This window comes from Hyla sarda, chromosome 9 (genome assembly GCF_029499605.1).
Source record: "Hyla sarda isolate aHylSar1 chromosome 9, aHylSar1.hap1, whole genome shotgun sequence".
NCBI classification, from domain to species: Eukaryota; Metazoa; Chordata; class Amphibia; order Anura; family Hylidae; genus Hyla; species Hyla sarda.
The window spans coordinates 50,930,914-50,951,278 of record NC_079197.1 but is presented as its reverse complement, the minus strand read 5'-3'; the positions used below and the strand labels follow the sequence as shown (position 1 = coordinate 50,951,278).

The following is a 20,365-nucleotide window of genomic DNA, read 5'->3' as shown; positions in this document are numbered from 1 at the left end:
ATTTCATTACAAAGTACAATTGGTGATGCAAAAAACTAGCCTCCATATGGGTCTGTGGATGGAAATATAAGAGAGTTGTGATTTTTAGAAGGCGAGGAGGAAAAATATGAAAATGCAAAAATAAAATTGGTCTGGTCGTTAAAGGGGTACTTCGCCCCTAGACATCTTATTCCCTATCCAAAGGATAGGGGATAAGTTGTCAGATCGCCGCGGTGCCGCTGCTGGGGATCCCCGGGATCCCCGCTGCGGCACTGCGCTATCATTACAGCACAGAGCGAGTTCGCTCTGCACGTAATGACGCGCAATACAGGGGCCGGAGCATCGTAACGTCACGGCTCCGCCCCTCGTGACGTCCCGGCCCGCCCCTTTCAATACAAGTTTATGGGAGGGGGTGCGGCGGTCGTCACGCCCCCTGCCATAGACTTGCATTAAGGGGATGGGCCGTGATATCACGTGGCTCCGTCCCCTGTATCGCCTGTCATTACGCACAGAGTGAACTCGCTCTGTGCTGTAATGATAGCGCAGTGCCGCAGCGGGGATCCCCAGCAGCGGCACCGCGGCGATCTGACATCTTATCCGCTATCCTTTGGATAGGGGATAAGATGTCTAGGGGCGGAGTACCCCTTTAAGGCCAAAATGGGCCTGGTCCTTAAGGGGTTAAGCTATTTTTTTGCCTACAGTGTTACACAGTTATGTGCATAAGGGATAGTTACAACTTCCTGTGTCGTCCATATGGAAGGAATGCTGAGAGCGTTTGGCAGGGGTTCAGCTGTAACAGGACATGAGTTGTTGGGGTGCTCTCCTGCATTCAGCTTATTTACCACACAGAGAGTAATGCAGTGAAGCTAGAAGAGTATTATACAGTCACTAGATATAGCAGCATGCTTTCTCCTCTTCTTGGCAGAACACTCATGGCTTATGCCTTGCTACCAAATGTATTAATAGACTCCATTTAGATTGAGTCGTGTAGTGCATTAGTCAGATGGTGCCAAAGCGAGAACTGTGCCAGTTTTCCCAGAGATACTTTTCCAACCAACAGGATAGCGATGCTGGATTTGAAATGACCACTGAGCTCTCCTCCCCTCCCTCCTTCCCCACTGACAGCTCCTTACACAGCTGTTCTGACCATGTTTCCCATGGAGCTACTAAGAACTGCCTGCGTATTAGGATCTGCTCTGCCCCAGAACCCCCTCTGAGGGTTCCCCTTGGTTATCAGCATGCCACTGCTGGATCTATTCAGGGCTTGTTTCACCCGAGCAAAGGTAAAGTGAGATATGCAACCACTGACAGCTGTATGTGTATATATGTACTGTATATGATAGACGATATTATAAATGAAGGATCTAAGATATCATGATGGGAAAAAGTTGTAGATACTAAACCTGGAAAGGTTTGCGAAAAGTTGCATGTGTGAAATTTCTCACTTTTTTTCTACTCAGTTCTCTATTTGCTGGAATTTAAAATACGCAACTTGTGGGTTTTCTCTTTCCAGAGCATAAAGTCTGCTTATTCATGAAATCACTCTTTTCTAGTTAACCCAATGCAGCCTCAGGAGCGCAGACAGAATCTACATTATTATGCAGCATTTTATGAACAGACTATATACAAGTGTAACAGAGCTGAGCATTTTGGATGTAATGGAGCTGAGAACTTTTTAGTCCTTTTTTAGGACCGCAAGTAACCTTATTTACATGATACATCTTATCTTAAAAAAATAGATGCACAGTCAATGCAAAGAGATAATAAATGTCATCTATCTATCTATCTCATATCTCTCTCATATCTATCTATCTATCTATCTAACTTGAAGAGAGGTTCGGGCAGCACTAAGAAAAAATTTTGGTAGGTGCTCGCTGAGGATGGACTTGGTCCCAGAAATCCCAGATAATTCCAAAATAGCAGAAAATAGCAGCACACAGGGGACTCGGTGAAAACTGTGTGGCTTTATTCACCAAACATTAATGGCGACGTTTCGACTGCCTCACGCAGCCATTGTCGAGCCATTGTCGAGCCATGTTTGGTGAATAAAGCCACACAGTTTTCACCGAGTCACCTGTGTGCTGCTATTTTGGAATTATCTATCTATCTCCTATCTATCTATCTATCTATCTATCTATCATCTATTTATCTATCTATCTCATATCTATCTATCTATCTCATATCTTTCTCATATCTATCTATCTATCATCTATATATCTATCTATTATCTATCTCATATCTATCTATCTATTTATTTATTATCTATCTATCTACCTTCATTCCAATGCACCACTTGACTTAGTGCTTGAGTGCGTTACTATTAGAGATGAGCGAACTTACAGTAAATTCGATTCGTCACGAACTTCTCGGCTCGGCAGTTGATGCCTGCATAAATGAGTTTAGCTTTCAGGTGCTCCTGTGGGCTGGAAAAGGTGGATACAGTCCTAGGAGACTCTTTCCTAGGAATGTATCCACCTTTTCCAGCCCACCGGAGCACCTGAAGGCTGAACTAATTTACACAGGATAAGTCATCAACTGCCGAGCCGAGAAGTTTGTGACGAATCGAATTTACTGTAAGTTCGCTCATCTCTAGTTACTATGTTAAAATCAATAGGTAGTTCCCATCACTGTAGATTCTGCTTTGTCCCCTAGTAAGGGTCACATGAGAGTTTTTCAGCTGTTTCTACTCTCCCAGCTGGGAATTTCTATTGAGCTGTTTATATTGTTTCAGTTTGTGTCATTGTCTATTTGATTCATTTTTTGTTTTAAGATCTGTTACTGGAGGAATTTAGATTTAAAAAAAACAACAACAATACCACCCAAAATTGAAAACCAGTACCAGCCAAAAATTAAAATTCAGTGTTTATTGTGATTTGTAAAGTAATGATGCAAAATATGTGATAATACAAGATCAATAGTAATAGTTTCGTTACCGAGACAATGATTCAGACATTTATCATCTATTATCCACCTTTTGTTATGCAGCCTTTTCATTTTAGAATCGTAAATTCCATGTGGTAGCCATTAGATGATGGACACATCACAGCTGATCTATATTAGACATTAAAGGGGTACTCCACTGGAAAACATTTTTTTCTAAATCAACTGGTGCCAGAAAGTTAAACAGATTTGTAAATTACTTCTATTTAAAAATCTTAATCCTTCAAGTACTTATAAGCGGTTATATGCTCCGCAGGAAGTTCTTTTTTTAAATGTTCCTTTCTGTCTGACCACAGTGCTCTCTGCTGACACCTCTGTCCATTTTAGGAACTGTCCAGAGTAGAAGCAAATCCCCATAGCAAACCTCTCCTGCTCTGAACAGTTCCTAAAATGGACAGAGGTGTCAGCAGAGAGCACTGTGGTAGAAAATAGCTGAGTAAGCTGACAGCAATGGGTTGGAGTGTGATTAAATAGCAATGTACTGCTTTTAATGTCTGAAGTATCAACAGTGCATGGACAATCTTGGGATGTCTAATAGTGCTGCCATCAGTCCAAGTACCTTGCATGGACTGTACATAGGTAAGATATGAAAAGTAGTACAACACTGTTTCTTATCACTTTCCTGCAGCCCAGAATAAATAATGCTAAAACCTTTCATAGGCCCCAGTGGCCACAAATAATGCCGCTATGGTAAACCATCAGTGGGAGCAGCATCTGGTATATGTGAGGGAGCATGAAGTCACAAAGACCCCTCTCTGAAGTTCCGTTATATGTTTTAAATTATCAGGTGCAATTGCATGCACATGCCTTTCACCATAGACGATGGCCCAGATATAATAGTGCTTTTACATAGGTTACTGCAGGAGTGCCAGTCTCACTGACCAGTGCTTGTTTACTGAGCCTTTAAAAGGCTCAATCAATTGTGTGGCCAATAAAGCTCATTAATTTTGGGCTCACTTCTCCAGTTTACACAGGGCATTGTGCAGTAGATAGCCGATAGCCGAAAGCAGTCGGCCAACAATCCAGTGTTTGCCTGTTTGTTGGCTGTTCGATGGCTCTTTTACACGGGCCAATCATCAGGAAAGCATTCCTAGGAACACTCATTTGCCCAATAATCTGACCTTGTAAAAGGGCCTTTAACCCCTTAGCCAATTTTGACCTTACGGACTCAGCCCTTTTTTTGCAAATCTGACCTATGTCACTTTATGCATTAATAACTCTGAGATGCTTTACTTAGTCTGATTCTGAGATTGTTTTTTCGTGACATATTCTACTTTCTGTTAGTGGTAAATTTTCGTCGATACTTGCATCATTTCTTTGTGTCAATATTTTTACACTAAAATGCAGGTGTTACCTTAATTTTATAATTTCTACAAGGAGTAATGGGAAAAATTGGGTTACAAATTTTGGAGGGTTTTTCCTCCTGAGAATGGAAATACATCCACATATAGGGTAACCTGTTGTGTGGGCATACAACAAGGCTCAGAAGTCATAAACACCCACATGAGACACCATTCCAGAAAGTATCCCCCCCCCCCCTGAGGAATCGGTATAGGGGTAAAAGGGATATTTTGAACACACAAGTGTTTCATAAATTTATTTTCCAGGAATAGAACAAGTGCAGTGTGTGAAAAATTGAAATGAAATTTTCATGCTAATATGTCAATTAGGTACCCAGAATGATGACCCAGAGCATTGCCAAAATTATAACTTGTGCCCGCCACAAACCCTATGCTCTGATTCATCATTCTGGGAACACCCAACATGTGACCCAAAAATTGTTGGCTGAAAATATGACGGGGTTCATGAGAGAGCACTCCATTCGCATTTAAGGCCTATGCTTCTTACTAGTAGCTGATGCTTACATACATTCAGAGGAAAGTAAAAAAAAAGAAACACCCACATGTGACCCCATTACAGACAGTACACCCCCTAAGGTAGGTGTACAGGGGGCAAGTGGACATTTCGAACAGACGGGTGTTCTTTAAATTTATTTTCCAGGAATGGATGAAGTATAGTTTTATAAAAAAATGAAAATTGCTATTTTCCTACTGATATGCCAATTAGGTACCCAGAATGATGACCCAGAGCATAGCTAAAAGGAAAAAATTGTGCCCGCTACAAACCCTATGTTTTGCCTTCATCATTCTGGGAATGTTTTGTGTGTGGCTGTCCCTAAACTGTTGCCTGCAAATGCGCACACCGCTCAGATAGGGAGAGAACACTGAGCATTTGAGGCAATATGCAAACCCCAAATGATTTTAACTCGGTGACCCATGACCCATTTTTGGAAAAAATAACACGAGAAAGGTGTTATCAGGGGTATTATATGAGGTTTTTTTTTGGGGGGGTTTCAAATTTGGAAGACAATGTACCGTGGGGTCAAATTAGGGGGAATTAAAATGGTGTAAAAGGATTAGAACTTTAGTATTCCATGGAAGTGTGGTATTCCCTCGAGCAATTGTTAATGCAGAGGCCTGAATGATCGGGGCATATGTCCCACTGAGTGGTGGTGTCCTTCCATATCCCCCCTCCTGTGACACTCTGCATTTTTTCTGAGACCATGGGAGATCTCACCTGACAAGTGTTGCTATGGTCGATCTGGGCGCCTACAGTTCCAGCCTGCTCTTTCCCGGTCGCCAAAGATCAGGGCCTTGAGGACTTCATCTTGGAACTGAATGAATGTCCCTGTGTTGCCAGTGTACTTGGACAGTACAAAAGAGTTGTACATGGCAACCTGGACCATGGTCTACATGGTCCAGGTTGCCATGTAGAACTCTTTTTTAGTGTAGTTTCCTGTGAACACCCAGAATGGGGGGGCATTCTGGGGCTTCAATACGGGAATCCCTTCCCTCGTACATTTGCAAGTGTACCCTGAGTTTATAGAGTTTCATGCCATGCCTCGCCCGCTTAGTGGGAATATGTTGGCAGAAGATGAGTCTCTCCTTAAAGCTGATGCGAGACTCATCAATAAAGACCTCCCTACCAGGGACTTGCTGCATTATCGGCATAATGCAAGTATATCTGTATGGCCTCGAAACGGGGGCGTGTCATAGCCATACTGTAGAATGGGGTCTGGTAGAAGACGTCCCCACACCAGTATTGCCTGACACTGTGGTTTTTGACTAGGCCCATGTGCAGCACAAGGCCCCCGATTTATTCTCATTTTGGCTGCACTGACATCAGACCATCCATAGGGCCCAGCTAAAAAGAAGCCCAGGTGCGCAGTGACAAACTGTTGGGCATACAGATTTGTCTGCACCACCATCAGATTGACAAAGTCGTCACTGAAAAAAAAAAAAAAACTAAAAAAGTCAATTTCAGTAAATCCGACAATGGCAAACTTGATTCCTGAGTCGACAACAAACTCAGGAATCACAGGCTCATACTCCTCTAGTACAGTCCAGACAAGTTCACCGGTAGGGGGCACAGGTAAACTTGTCCGGGGGGTCGTGTAAATATGTATATATATATATATTAAAGTTTAGTAAAAAAAAAATTTTGACTTCTAGTACAAAAAGCCCTGCGCCAAAAAGGAGCAGATACAGTGGTGTGCGTCACTGATTAGCGCTCGGTGGCAGCAGGGGGCACAGAAGTCAGTGGGGGTCTGAACACTCAGCCCAGAACAGTGGAAAAAACAAGAAAAAAAGGAAAAAACAAGAAAAAAAAAGCACCTGTCTGAACCTTAATAAAACGCTGATCAGTAATAAATCAGACCCAAAAAAGGTGCTTAACCCCCCCTCCAAAAAAAAAATGCTTTTATCCCCGAAAAAATCCCCAAAACTGCTGATCAGTGTTACTGCACTGATCAGCGGTGGGGTGGGTGATTCACTAACAGTGGCCGGCCGGTCTTTTATAGGGAAGAGGGTCCGGCCAGAATCAGCAAAGAAAAAAAATCTGCACCTCAAAAAAGGCTTGGGACAGACCGCAGTGCCCCTGTAGGGCCTGGGTCACACAGTAGAAGGTGCTGTGGAACCTCAGATACCTACTGTGGGGGGAACGCTGCACAAAAAATAAATAAATCTTTCTTTTACCACCAAAAGTTATACCTCCCTAATCTACAATGTACACCTATGGCCCTAGATTCCCTTTTTGCTTTTAACCAAAGGGGAGGTGGCAGCACGGGGCACCGTTCTGCTCACCAGCACACATACTGTGGGGTGAGCAGAGCGGGGCAGCGTGCATTAACCCTCCCATCTCTGGCACTTACTGCCGTGATTGGTCCGGTCAATGTAACCGGCCAATCACAGCTGTCCTGGGAGGTGGCATCACTGCCACCTCCTAGCTATGTAGGGCGAGTGATTGGTGGTGTGTCTGAATTGACTAGCGAATCGTGGTGATCGCCAACATGGGGAGTCTCAGGACTTCAGGACTCAGGATTTTAGCAGACATCCCATTCCGATCCCCACCCGGCGAGCGGCGGTGACCGGAAAACTGCAGGGTGTACCTTAAGTACATTACACCCTGCTTCCTGCATGGGTTAAACAGTGTAAACTTAAACATGACAGTCTAAGGCTGGGTTCACACACATTATTTGGTCATTATTTTTACAAAAACATGGAGGGGGGTCTAAAACACAGAAAAAGGTACAAATCTTTGCATTATACTTTTTCTCTCTATCTGTGTCAATCTTGGTTATGGTAAAACTATTGACAAACATAAAGGCCAAAATATGGCTTAATCCCTTAACGCAGAACAAGTTAAGCTTGCTTCAGCAGCCGGGTCCCATAGTTAATTCTGGACATCAGCACTTTAGACGTTCAAAGTTTATCATGGCATCTAAAAGTGGCTAAATTCCCTTGCCGATTAGCTCAGGGTACTAATCGGGACTATTATGGTAAAATTGAAGGTTCCCAATCAGGTGAGATCACAGCCAGAGCTCACTTATCCTACTCGGCTGCATGTACAAGTGGAGCCCTATAACACTGATCAATGCTGTTCTATGCCACAGCATTGTTCAGTGTCTGCAGTCGATAGATTACAAGTAATTGTCTTCTATGGGGACTAAGAAAGAGTGAAGAAAAAAAAAACATATGTGGTATTGCCGCGTGCAAAAATCTCTGAACTTTTTAAATATAATAGGAGTTAGAAGAGGTCAAATTTAGCCCATTAAGGGCACTACCAATTTTGGCCTTAAATGGCCACTGTCAGATACAAAAACTTTTGATAGGTTTTGCAATTGCTTTCATTAGAAAAAGCCAGTCAAAGAACTGCCCCCCCCTTGCCTGCTTGAACACATACTAGTCCTGCTGTGTCCATGCTTCATGGACCCACTTCCTTGATTGACAGCTGTGAGTGTAGGGCTCACAGCTGGAGGAAAAATCCTCCCACTGTCAGCTTGTGTCCCGCTACTGTCAGTGAGGACAAGCTGGGAGTTGTAGTTTTGCTAATGCTAGGGGAGATGTGAGCAGACAGCAAACTGAGGGAGGGGGCGGAGACCTGCACAGTGAGGCACAGAGAAATTCAGACTAGTGAGCTAAATTAAAAGTGTAATAAAAAAATAAATAAAGGTGCTAGACACATAAAAATTAGATGTACATGATCAGGATTAGGTACTGAGTGATATATATATATAAAAAATGTTGGTATGCTTTAAAGGAAAACTGTCACATGTTCACTCCCGCACTAACCACAGGTACTGACCGATAGTGCAAGGGACACTGGTTTATATGATCCCTACCTTGCCCAGATCCGTCCAGCCGTTCGCCCGCAATCTTAGTTTTTTTTATACATGCAAATGTGTCTGTTACTGGAACGGGCAGGGTTTTCAGAAGCCTAGTGGCACTGTGATGTCAGCGCCACCCATCCGCAGCGCCTCCATGTTATGAATATTCTTCCCCCCTCCCTCCGGCTCTCCCTCTCCTCGCCACTCCTAACTGGTCTTCACTGCGCATGTGCCGCCTCCTGACATGTGCAGTGAAGACCAGTTAGGAGCGGCGGGGTGAGAGAGAGCTGGAGGGAGGGGGGAAGAATATTCATAAGCTGGTGGCGCTGCAGACGGGCGGCACTGATGTGCCAATTACATCCATATTTGCATATATAAAAAAACTAAGATTGCGGGCGAATGGCTGGACGGATCCGGGCAAGGTAGGGAGCATATGAATCAGTGTCAGCAGCACTATCTGTCCGTACCTGTGGTTAGTGCAGGAGTGAACATGTGACATTTTTCCTTTAGGTACACAGCCAATTTTCATTTTTGCGTTCTCTTTTTTTCCTCCCTACCTTTTAAGAGGCATAACTCTTATTTTTCATCTACAGGCCCATATGAGGGCTTGTTTTTTGCGCAACCATAATCGTATCATAATCATGCCCAAAAAAATATTATTTGTGGGGGGAAATTTTTTATTTTTTTTTGGTTTTTACACAGCACACTTTATGATAGAAAAACTGTATAAATTGTTTTTTTTATCATTGTACCTAAAAAGACAACATAATCAATATTCTTAAAATGTTCCTTTTTTAGACCACTATAACTTGTATACAGGGCTATATATATACAGGTATCATGTATTGTGCCTTGATTTATAGTTTTTATCTGTACTACATTTGTTTTGAATGGACTTTTTATTAGGGGAGGGGCATTTTTTTATTTTTAATGTTTCACTTTTTAAGTCTACATAGGGGAATTTGATATGCAATCATAAGACTGCATTCACTGTTCAATACCATGCCTATTGCATAGCATTATATGGTGGGATCGGCGATCCAATAATACAGCCTGGCTCAGCCAGGCTGCATCATTGGATCGACGATTCAGCGGCCGGTGAGGGGACCTTTCACTGTCATTATAATAGTTCGCCCTGGTGCATTATTTCCCAGATGTTAAGGGCATACATTTATGCCGTGTGTCATCTAGGGGTTAAGCATACTCATTTTCTTACAAAAGGTTATAATTTTTTAATAGTAGTAAAATAAAACAAAACTTGTAAGAAATTGTAAAGACCTACAGGAAAACCATAACATCTATATCTCGCTGCATGAGACGAGCCCCATAGACTCACAATGGAGCTCTTTATTTTCTTATAATGACAGGGACTCTTTAAGGAACTGCATTATTACTAATTTGCTAATGTATCCAAATCAATTGATGAGTGGACACATTACAAGGCAGTCAAGTCCCCAGAGACTAATTGGATGCAACATAATGAAAGAGAGGGGCTGCTATAATGGTACTCAGTACACTAGTAGTGGTATTCAGGGTCACCTAAAGCAAAATATTAATTATACAGATACAGGAGAGCTGATTTTTTCAGTGAAATGTTTTATTTTTTTGTAAGCAATCACTTAAACAACTTAGTAGACTTACAAATAACTCATGCCACAGATAGTTTTGTAAAATAACAAATTGAAGGGGTACTCCAGTGGAATTTTTTTCTTAATCAAATGGTGCCACAATGTTAAACAGATTTAAAATCTTAATCTTTCCAGTACTTATCATCTGCTGTATACTCCAGAGGAAGTTGTATGGTTCTTTTCTGTCTGACGACAGTGCTCTCTGCTGATAACTCAGTCCATGTCAGGAACTGTCCAAAGAAGGCGCAAATCCCCATAGCAAACCTCTCCTGCTCTGGCCAGTTCCTGACATGGACAGAGAGGTCAGCAGAGAGCACTGTGGTCAAACAAAAAAGAAATTCAAAAGGAAAATAACTTCCTCTGTAGTATACAGCAGCTGATAAGTACTGGAAGGATTAAGATTTTTAAATAGAAGTAACTTACAAATCTGTTTAACTTTCTGGCACCAGTAGATTAGAAAAAAAAAGTGCCCCTTTAACTCCTTAACGACGCAGGACGTATATTTACGTCCTGTGCCGGCTCCTGCGATATAACGTTGGGTCACATGGTGACCCCGTATCATATCGGTTCGGTCCTGGCGGTCAACAGCCAGGATCCGTGGCTTATACCGGACATTAGTATTAACCCTTCAGACGCGGCAAACAAAGTTGACCGCCGCTTCTGACGTGAAACCGAAAGCATCCCTGCAGCTCAGTCATGCTGTTCCAAAGTTCAAAATAGTGTATTTTGGTCACTTTTTATACCATTAAAAAATGAATAAAAAGCGATCAAAAAGTCCAATCAAAACAAAAATGGTACTGATAAAAACTTCAGATCACAGCGCAAATGAGCCCTCATACCGCCCCATATGCAGAAAAATAAAAAAGTTATAGGGGTCAGAAGATGACAATTTAAACACCTTAAGGACTCAGGGTTTTTCAGTTTTTGCACTTTCGTTTTTTCCTCCTTACCTTTTAAAAATCATAACCCTTTCAATTTTCCACCTAAAAATCCATATTATGGCTTATTTTTTGCGTCGCCAATTCTACTTTGCAGTGACATTAGTCATTTTACCCAAAAATGCACGGAGAAATGAAAAAAAAAATCATTGTGTGACAAAATCGAAGAAAAAACGCCATTTTGTAACTTTTGGGGGCTTCCGTTTCTACGCAGTGCATATTTTGGTAAAAATTACGCCTTATCATTATTCTGTAGGTCCATACGGTTAAAATGATACCCTATTTATATAGATTTGATTTTGTTGCACTTCTGGAAAAAATCATAACTACATGCAGGAAAATTTATACGTTTAAAAATGTCATCTTCTGACCCCTATAACTTTTTCATTTTTCCACGTACAGGGTGGTATGAGGACTCATTTTTTGTGCCGTGATCTGAAGTTTTTATCGGTATGATTTTTGTTTTGAGCGGACTTTTTGATCACTTTTTATTCATTTTTTAATGGTATAAAAAGTGACCAAAATACGCTTTTTTGGACTTTGGAATTTTTTTGCGCGTACGCCATTGACCATGCGGTTTAATTAATTATTTATTTTTATAGTTCGGACATTTACGCACGCGGCGATATCACATATGTTTATTTTTATTTTTTTTACACTGTTTTATTTTTTTTATGGGAAAAGGGGGGTGATTCAAACTTTTATTAGGGAAGGGGTTAAATGACCTTTATTAACACTTTTTTTTTACATTTTTTTGCAGTGTTATAGGTCCCATAGGGACCTATAACACTGCACACACTGATCTTTTACACAGATCACAGGTGTGTATTAACACGCCTGTGATCAGTGTTATCGGAGCTTGACTGCTCCTGCCTGGATCTCAGGCACGGAGCAGTCATTCGCCGATCGGACACCGAGGAGGCAGGTAAGGGCCCTCCCGGTGTCCGGTCAGCTGTTCGGGACGCCGCGATTTCATCGCGGCGGTCCCGAACAGCCCGACTGAGCAGATGGGTCACTTTCAGTTTCGCTTTAGAAGCGGCGGTCAGCTTTGACCGCCGCTTCTAAAGGGTTAATACCACACATCGCCGCAATCGGCGATGTGTGGTATTAGCCGCGGGTCCCGGCCGTTGATGAGCGCCGGGACCGACGCGATATGATGCGGGATCGCGGCGCGATCCCGCTTCATATCGCGGGAGCCGGCGCAGAACGTAAATATACGTCCTGCGTCGTTAAGGGGTTAAAGGTATACATTATCCTGCATTTAGTTATGATTTTTTCCAGATGTACAACAAAATAAAACCTATATAAGTAGGGTATCACTTTAACCGTATGGACAGTATGGACTACAGAATAATGATAAGGTTTCATTTTTACGGAAAAATACACTCATACTGCGTAGAAACGGAAGCCCCCAAAAGTTACAAAATGGTATTTTTTCTTAATTTTTTCTTCATTTTCTCACAATGATTTTTTTTCCCATTTCGCCGGTGATTGTTGGGTAAAATGACTGATGTCATTACAAAGTAGAATTAGTGATGCAAAAAATAAGTAATAATATGGATTTTTAAGTGGAAAATTGAAAGAGTTATGATTTTTAAAAGGTAAGGAGGAAAAAATGAAAATGCAAAAACTGAAAGGACCTTAAAGGATAACTGTACTGCATGAATTTTACATATTCCTGTGCCCGGGCTGCAAAAATAAACAAAATAAACTTTCACTCACCTTCCTACGTTCCCCGTTGCTCCGGTAACGGCCTCATGGTCCTCCGCTGTGATCCTCATGCTGCTTTCTGGGGACGGGAACGTCAGAGAGCCGTCAGCGTATCACCAGCTGCAGCGATATTCCGCCTCGGCCGGTGATAGGCTGAGCGCACTGTCATGTAAGGAGCCTCCTTACATGACAGTACACTCAGCCTATCACCGTCCGAGGCGGGACATCGCTGCGTATGCCTTATATTTACCTAATTATGTTTAGGTAAAGAGAGGGAGTGGAGTGCATTTCACCTAATGAGACCAAGCTAATCACATTGCTAGCTAAGCCATATATAGATTGGGGGGAGGAGTTATTTAGTTTAGGAGTTTAGAGAGCTTGAGTGCAGAGCTCAGTGTAAGCTGTAGTGTGGAGAAGAGACAGCAAGAGTGTAAGGTGATTGAAGGGAAGCCTAAAGTAAATCTTAAAGCAAGCGACTACATCATTCTGCAAGTGTTCCCCGAACCGAAAACAGATATATGCGTAACAGATGGTTGCGCAGGGTTCAAGTAAGCAATATTACAAAACTTAGGACTTCCATGCATGTTGCTGTCCTGAACAAAGAGAAGCTAAGAGTAGTAAAGTCCATTTCAGCAAACTTCCTGTCTACTTCTAGAGTATTGGATGTTACTGGGTTGTCCAAGAAAGCCAGAAGCAGCTGTCAGTGCTGTAGTCAGTGCCATGGTGCATAGGGGGTATAGGAGTATAGGAAAGAAATGAAGGCTAGGACAAAGGGGAGAGGGAAATGAGAGTTGGCAATTGCACAGAAATCAGAGTCCAGTAGTCAATAAGACAAGAAGGAAATCAAAATAGAAGCAAAGTCACCTAAGTAATGGAAATGTTAGCGACTTTCCAAAAGGCGTAGTTGCCGAGTTCACGGGTAGATTTCTGGCTGGATCAGTATTTTTCAAAGCAGATATGTGTCAATTAACCTTATGTTGCTTTAGCGACTTCAACTTATCTTTGGTAATTTAAAGAGACATCTTCAGAAGAGCAGGCAATATGTGGTGCAGTTGCATCGGAAGCCATGACTGAATGCCCAGGGGTTTGATATTAACCACTTCGGGACGCAGGGCGTACAGGTACACCCCCATTCCCGAGTCCTTAAGGACTCAGGGCATACCTGTGTTAAAGCGTTCTCACAACCGGACAACACTTCAAACCCTGAGGGTCCCGACTGCTATCAGCAGCCAGGACCCGGGGTTAATGCCAGGCACCAAAGTTGATTGTGGCATCTAAAGTGAAACTAAAATTATCCCGGCAGCTCAGTGGAGCTGTCCGATGTCCCGATCAGCTTACTGGGTGACAGGAGGGTCCTCACCTGCCTCCTGGTCGTTGGATTGGCAATCTACTGCTCCAAGCCTGCTCAGCAGGCAGGAGCAGCAGAGCGCCGAGAACACTGATAAATGCTATGCTATGGCATAGCATTGATCAGTGTATGCAATCAAAAGATTGCATGGAATAGCCTCCTGTGGAGGCTAAAAAATAAAGTAAAAAGGATTAGTTGGCCAGCACATACTGATGCCAAACTATTGCATGGACCCGGCATACAGGTGCACACTGCTAGGCTAAATAAACCCAAACAGGAGAATACAGCAGCACACTGCTAGCACAAAGATACAGATAAAACATTAAATGCTATATTGCTACAATGAAAAGTTGAGGTGCTTTGCTCACCATTTGGCCAAATAGTTTGGACCATCCCACCGCGATAAGGTGACTTCATTGGGACGAACCCTACACTGTAAATGTGCCTCTGTGTAATCATTTACCAGGCTTGTAAGGTCTGAAATGTCCAGCACCTAATAAGATGGGTGGGGTGCAGGAACCAACATGGAGATAGCCACTCCCCCATATGTATAACACAACAAATGTCAGATTTGAAAAAACGGACTGGGTCATAAAGGCCAAAACTAGCTGGGTCAGGAAGGGGTTAACGAGAGTGGAAAGAGCTATGTCCTGGAACTGTTGTGTCAGGGTCCCCTCTAATCTTTAACTTTCATGATATCAGCGGTGGTTTTTGAGGGTTAGACTTCAGCAGCATATGACTTGGGTAGGCATTTTCTAAGAACATTTTACCTTTTGCTTTAATTACCATGATCCTCTTGCATCAGGAAGTCTTGTGATGTTGCAATTATATTGATGCTGTATGACAGAAAGAGACCATTTTTGTCACTATGTTTTCAAGTTGTTCAGTTCGGTAACCGTTGTGGCCTATGTCTGCTTTGATCTCCACCAATTCTTAGAGTACCGGAGAGAGAGCTCAAAACAGCTTGCTGTACAATTTTCTCAATAAAGCCGGGTTCATACCAAAAATGTGCGGAATGTCAGCCCGGAAAACAAGGGAGATTCAGCGGGGGGCTAGGGCAGTTCAGAAATGCGCTGTCTCAAAGACTGCAATGCATTTCCGAGTGGAATAGGCAGAAAGAATAGACATGTCTACTCTATCTGTGGACGCTGGGATCGGGATTTCCACGGCAGGTGTTTCCACCATGTGCACAGTGCAGCAGATTTCCACCGAAATTAATGGGATTCTGTGGAATCGCCTTGTGGAGTATTCTGGCGGAATTCCACAGGGACATTCCTCTGTGTGAACATACCCTAAAAGAGCAGGTCAAGGAGGAGCCAGTGCCTACCTGATAAGCTTTCCAGCTCTGACTCTTCCTCGTGGTTTCCATCTCTAAGAGCTGCTGGTGCCATCCAATGGGCTCTGTTCCAGATTTTAACAGATGTAACTATCCATGTCAGCCAGTCCAGTTGGGGTTTGTAAGGTGCCTGATGTTCCCCTGGGGTGAGCTTTGTCTGTCTGTCCTATCAGATAGCAAAAGAGATTCCAAAAATAGCAGTAATGAGCTTTGGCTGAGCAGCATACTAATGCAGCCATCCAGCCCAGCAGTCAGGCTCCGCCCCCCAGGTCTTGACTTTTATTTATTTATTTTTTTTACTCATTAAGCCATGCAATTTTCTGTGGGTCAGACTGGGGAACACATGAGTACTAAAACTCAAGGGTGGGGCTGTGGGGGAATGAAACAAAGGCCACTGGAAGACTAGTCATGGAAAGTGTGCATGACTGGGCAAAAAACAACACAAAAGAAAAAACGAAAGTACTTTTTTTTAATTGGGATTTTCACAACAGATGTTTCCACTGTGTGCATAGTGCTGCAGAATTCTACCAAAATCAATGGGACTCTGCTGCAGCGGAATGTCCGTGTGGAATATTCTGGCAGAAGTCCACAGGGACAAATGTTTCAATTACTATTGTCAAGGGATTCTTCTATTTCTGAGTTCACATTTTATTCAACGAATATTTAGTGATTTATGTTAATAAGCTAAGAGAAAAGTATGCCCAGGTATATCACTACATTCCCATGTTGGATTCATTGCTTTCAGTTTAAGACTATGTTCCCTTTCTTGTTTTTTTTTATTTTTTATTTACTTTTTAAATTGTTCAAATTCAGCTATTTTTGTTCGATTTTGTTGCTATGGCAATTAACAAAACCAGTCATAGATGGATCTTCTGCCTAGCTTTTTATCTCCTGTTACTATTTCTATTATTTTTATGTTGACTGTACTGCATGTTTCCACCACTAGGGACCTGGGAGACTATGTTGCTGCAGCAGTTTATTTAGATCATACATCTGTAGGATTGTTCCCAGTTCACTAACTTTTTAACCTCTGGTGTTACTGAGCTATTTGTGTTTCTACTTCATGACTCCCAGACTTGGAGCTTCTTGACACTGATGTCTTTAGCCAGGATTTGCTGTTATGTGTATGGCAGGGTTCTGGACAACTATTCAAAACATCACAGAGATTTACAGGAAAAAAAAAAACTTCTATATTTCTAATACTTTTCAGCCTTACATACAGGCCTTCATTTACCACTGGAGTTCTATTTAAACTTGAGATATAAAAGTTTAGGAAAATGCATTTCACAAAGTTTTCACTTTGGGATAATTTTCCAAAAGGAGGACAATGTATTCTATATTCTCACAATGATTTAGAAAATAGTTTATTCTGTTTTTGTTGCCTTTTCACACTGTGTTTTTTTCCCTTTTAATAGAGAGGTTAAATAAATGAAAACCAACACATTTGTGATTATGAGGGAAAACTCAAAAGGAAATTTACTATTAAAAGGGAAAAGAATAAAAAAAGTAGTATTTTAGGGTCACATAGGTAAATCTCGAAAAGGAAAAAATTGGACCTTAAAACAGGGCACTTCTCCAAAGGAAGGATAACAGATAACTTCCAGTGTAAATGAAAAAATGTTTATTGGATAAAGTGCTACACGTAAAAACCATTTCTAGCCCGGACCGGTCTCTTTATCAGGCAATACACAATAATAACAAAGAAATTATTTAAAACATATATGGTAAAATGGTTCCGGGTCACCGTATCGAGGTGAGGTCAAACTAACAAAACACAATGGGGGTGTATTTATCATGTTTACCTCTTGTCAGTTTCTTTTTACCTGTTTTTTTTTTTTTTTACTTTGGTTTTTACAGACATGCGCCAATTTATCAATTGTCATTTAGTAACTTTGGCGCATACCATATTCTTCCTTTGGTATGTGTGTTTTCCATGTCAGAATATTGTTGGTGGTGATTTAAGCCAAACATGTGTCCAAAACAGGCAAATTAGTACAAAAATATAATTAGCACAAATGATTAATTACTGAACAATGCCAAAATCATACACAGGACCGTCAAAATCCTAGCAAGTTTACAAAATGACAATGGAGAGAATGCGCCAAACTTTGGCGCAAAAAGACACAGTACCAAAAAAATGCTCCAAACATATGCAATAAAAGACACATAAATCTGTTGATAAATACCCCCCAATAGGTGTACACCTGCAGCAATGACCCGCCTCGGCTGGTGATAGGCTGAGTGGCAGTGTGATATAACAGGCCCAGGCCTGGCCTTGGCAGTGTAAAACTGCCTGATATGTTTTTGTATTACAGAGAACTTGCTAATATCTACATATTCGGAAATTACTGATATATTTAATGGACCCCCAAAATGTCCACTAACAGATAGTCCCATTATCAAGAAATACTCCCGATATGTTACAGTAAAGTCTCAAACTCAAGTTGTGAATTCTCTAAGCCATTGTCCATTTAAGAAAGTCTAAGGGAACACCCCCTTAACCCCCACAAGGAGTGGACTTGTCATGGTCACAGCCCTCAGAATAGTCACCAATTCACAACAATATGTAAAATACAGTAGCAAGGAACAGAGCCAAGGGTCAGAACCAGGAAAGCGGGCAGGAATGTGACAGGCCAGGGACAAGATGGGAGCACAGTCAGAAACTTAGCCAAGGGTCAGAACCAGCAGCAGAATAACAGGTACCAGGCAGACAGTCCAAAGCATAAAGCAGTAATGTTGTCAAGGAAAAGGCAGAGATCTAGGTCATTTTGCTGGAACAAGGTGAGTAACACAATCCAAGGAAGTACAAATCAAATTACTTTGACAAATGGACACAAGTCACAAGGTCACAAGCTTAAAAAAGGCTCAATAAGGGCTGAAACGTTGCTGTGCAGTGACATGAGGGAATAAACCCACATTTGTTTTTTTTTACTTGGAGTGCTGCGCCATTGCTTTTTGGTTATCTGGATGGACTCTGATCAAGTTCGGGACACTGGCACCATACATACAGGATTGGCTAAGTAGTGCTGTATTCGTCTGGTTTTGGATGATGTCTCTTCTTTCAGTTCAGCTTTATCAGGTCAGCTTCAAGATCATTTTGACAGATGTGCAAAGCAAAAAGAACTATTTTCTTTTCTTTAGTCACAAAGCCCTTTTGGGGTTTCTATGGTCAGCGGTTTGTTTGTTATGATTTTAGACTTTGCCTATGTAGGGGGCTCAAGAATTTTCCCTTTCATTCCCGATCTCAGAATAACTCTTCCGGAAGTTACCCTTCTATATTTATCAGCAGGTCTCCAAGGCCACATCTGGAGCAGATTTTACTTGTTTGTGATGGTGTGTGAACAAGCAGACCCTAGGGGTGTTGGATGATTTTGGGTGGTTAGCACATTAAGCTCCGGGACACTGTCTTCATAAACATTGCTTTACCAAAGTCACAAAATGATGCGGGATCAATAAAGTCAAATAGAGCTATATATGAATATTTTCCTAGTTTTATATAATGCATTTGCCACATTTTTTCTATTTCCAAATGACAAAGTAAACAAATACAAGGATATATCGGTACATACATATAGTTACAACTGTTATTTTCAGTTGGTTAATATATAGATTTGCTTGGGGGAGATTTATCAAAACCCGTGCAGAGGAACAGCTGACTAGTTGCCCATAGGATTACCCTAACCCTAAAACTGCTTCCCTTGTAAATGCTTTAAACAGAATTGGGAATCAGGGAATACCTAAACGTGATGTACACTAAAAGGTATGTATGCTATATTGTGTCTACCCATAATTCTGCTTATCCCCAAATATCTACTCTACAATAATATGATTTATAAGACTGAAGTATAATTTGTAAATGTTCTGTAGTATGCATAAAATGTGTAGGGTACTCCCTGGTCACCCATTAAAGAAAATGTGTGGCTAGTTTCATGCTGCCAAAACACAAGCAGCATGGAAAACTGAGAGACTTCCTTATCACAACAATCTATGGATCTCTCTCTCTCTCTTTGCATATAGGGAGAGATCCATCAGTCAGGGCTGACAGACCAATCCCATGATTTGGAGCTCGGTTCCAAGCTGAAATTATAGAACTATGATTTCTCTGAAATGGCACAGCCATTCTCTGGGCTGGAACCAAATGTAGGCCTGGACATTTTAGAATTGCCCATTTCAGTCAAGGGTGTGGCTATGTGCAGGTAGAGCCCCAAAGGGGAGGGTAAATGTTGATCATAGTTGGGCATAATTAGGTACACAATAAAAATAAATACAAAAATGAATATATATATATATATATATATATATATATATATATAAAACTCAACGTGTGTGTGTGTGTGTATGTCCCAGCATCACGTCCAAACGGCTAAAGATGTTAACATGAAACTTGGTCACATGTTACTTATATGTCAACAACAAACATAATTTAACCCTTACCCATGCCCATTTGCCAGGGTCGGAGTTTTTGTTTAAAGTCCCATATAAAGTCTATGGGAAATATATGTTAATCTGCATAACATCCAAACGGCTGTAATACTTTGTAATAAGTAATTCGATAATACTTGGTCAGATGCAACTTATATGTCCACTTAAAATATGGGAATGTTAATTTAACCCTTAACTACCCCATTTGTGAGGGTCTGGGTTTTGGTTTAAAGTCCCATGCAAATCTATGGGAAATGTATGTTCCCACATAACTTCCGTGCGGCTGGAGAAATTTCAATAATACCTGGTACACATATTACTTATATGTCAAATAAAAATATATGATAGTTAAATTAACCCTTATCTACACCCTTATATAAAAGATGAATTTTTGTTTCA

General features: G+C 41.5%; 1 protein-coding gene across 1 annotated transcript in view; it reads left to right on the top strand.

The window, feature by feature from the left end:
• The first annotated feature begins 1,154 nt into the window (after positions 1 to 1,154).
• Positions 1,155 to 20,365, top strand: part of STARD8 (StAR related lipid transfer domain containing 8) — a 185,784-nt gene continuing 166,573 nt past the window's right edge. Inside the window, exon 1 of the mRNA XM_056539267.1 lies at positions 1,155 to 1,262. Coding sequence (XP_056395242.1) covers positions 1,218 to 1,262 — 45 coding nt within the window. The 5' untranslated portion in view covers positions 1,155 to 1,217. The remainder of the gene's footprint in view (positions 1,263 to 20,365) is intronic.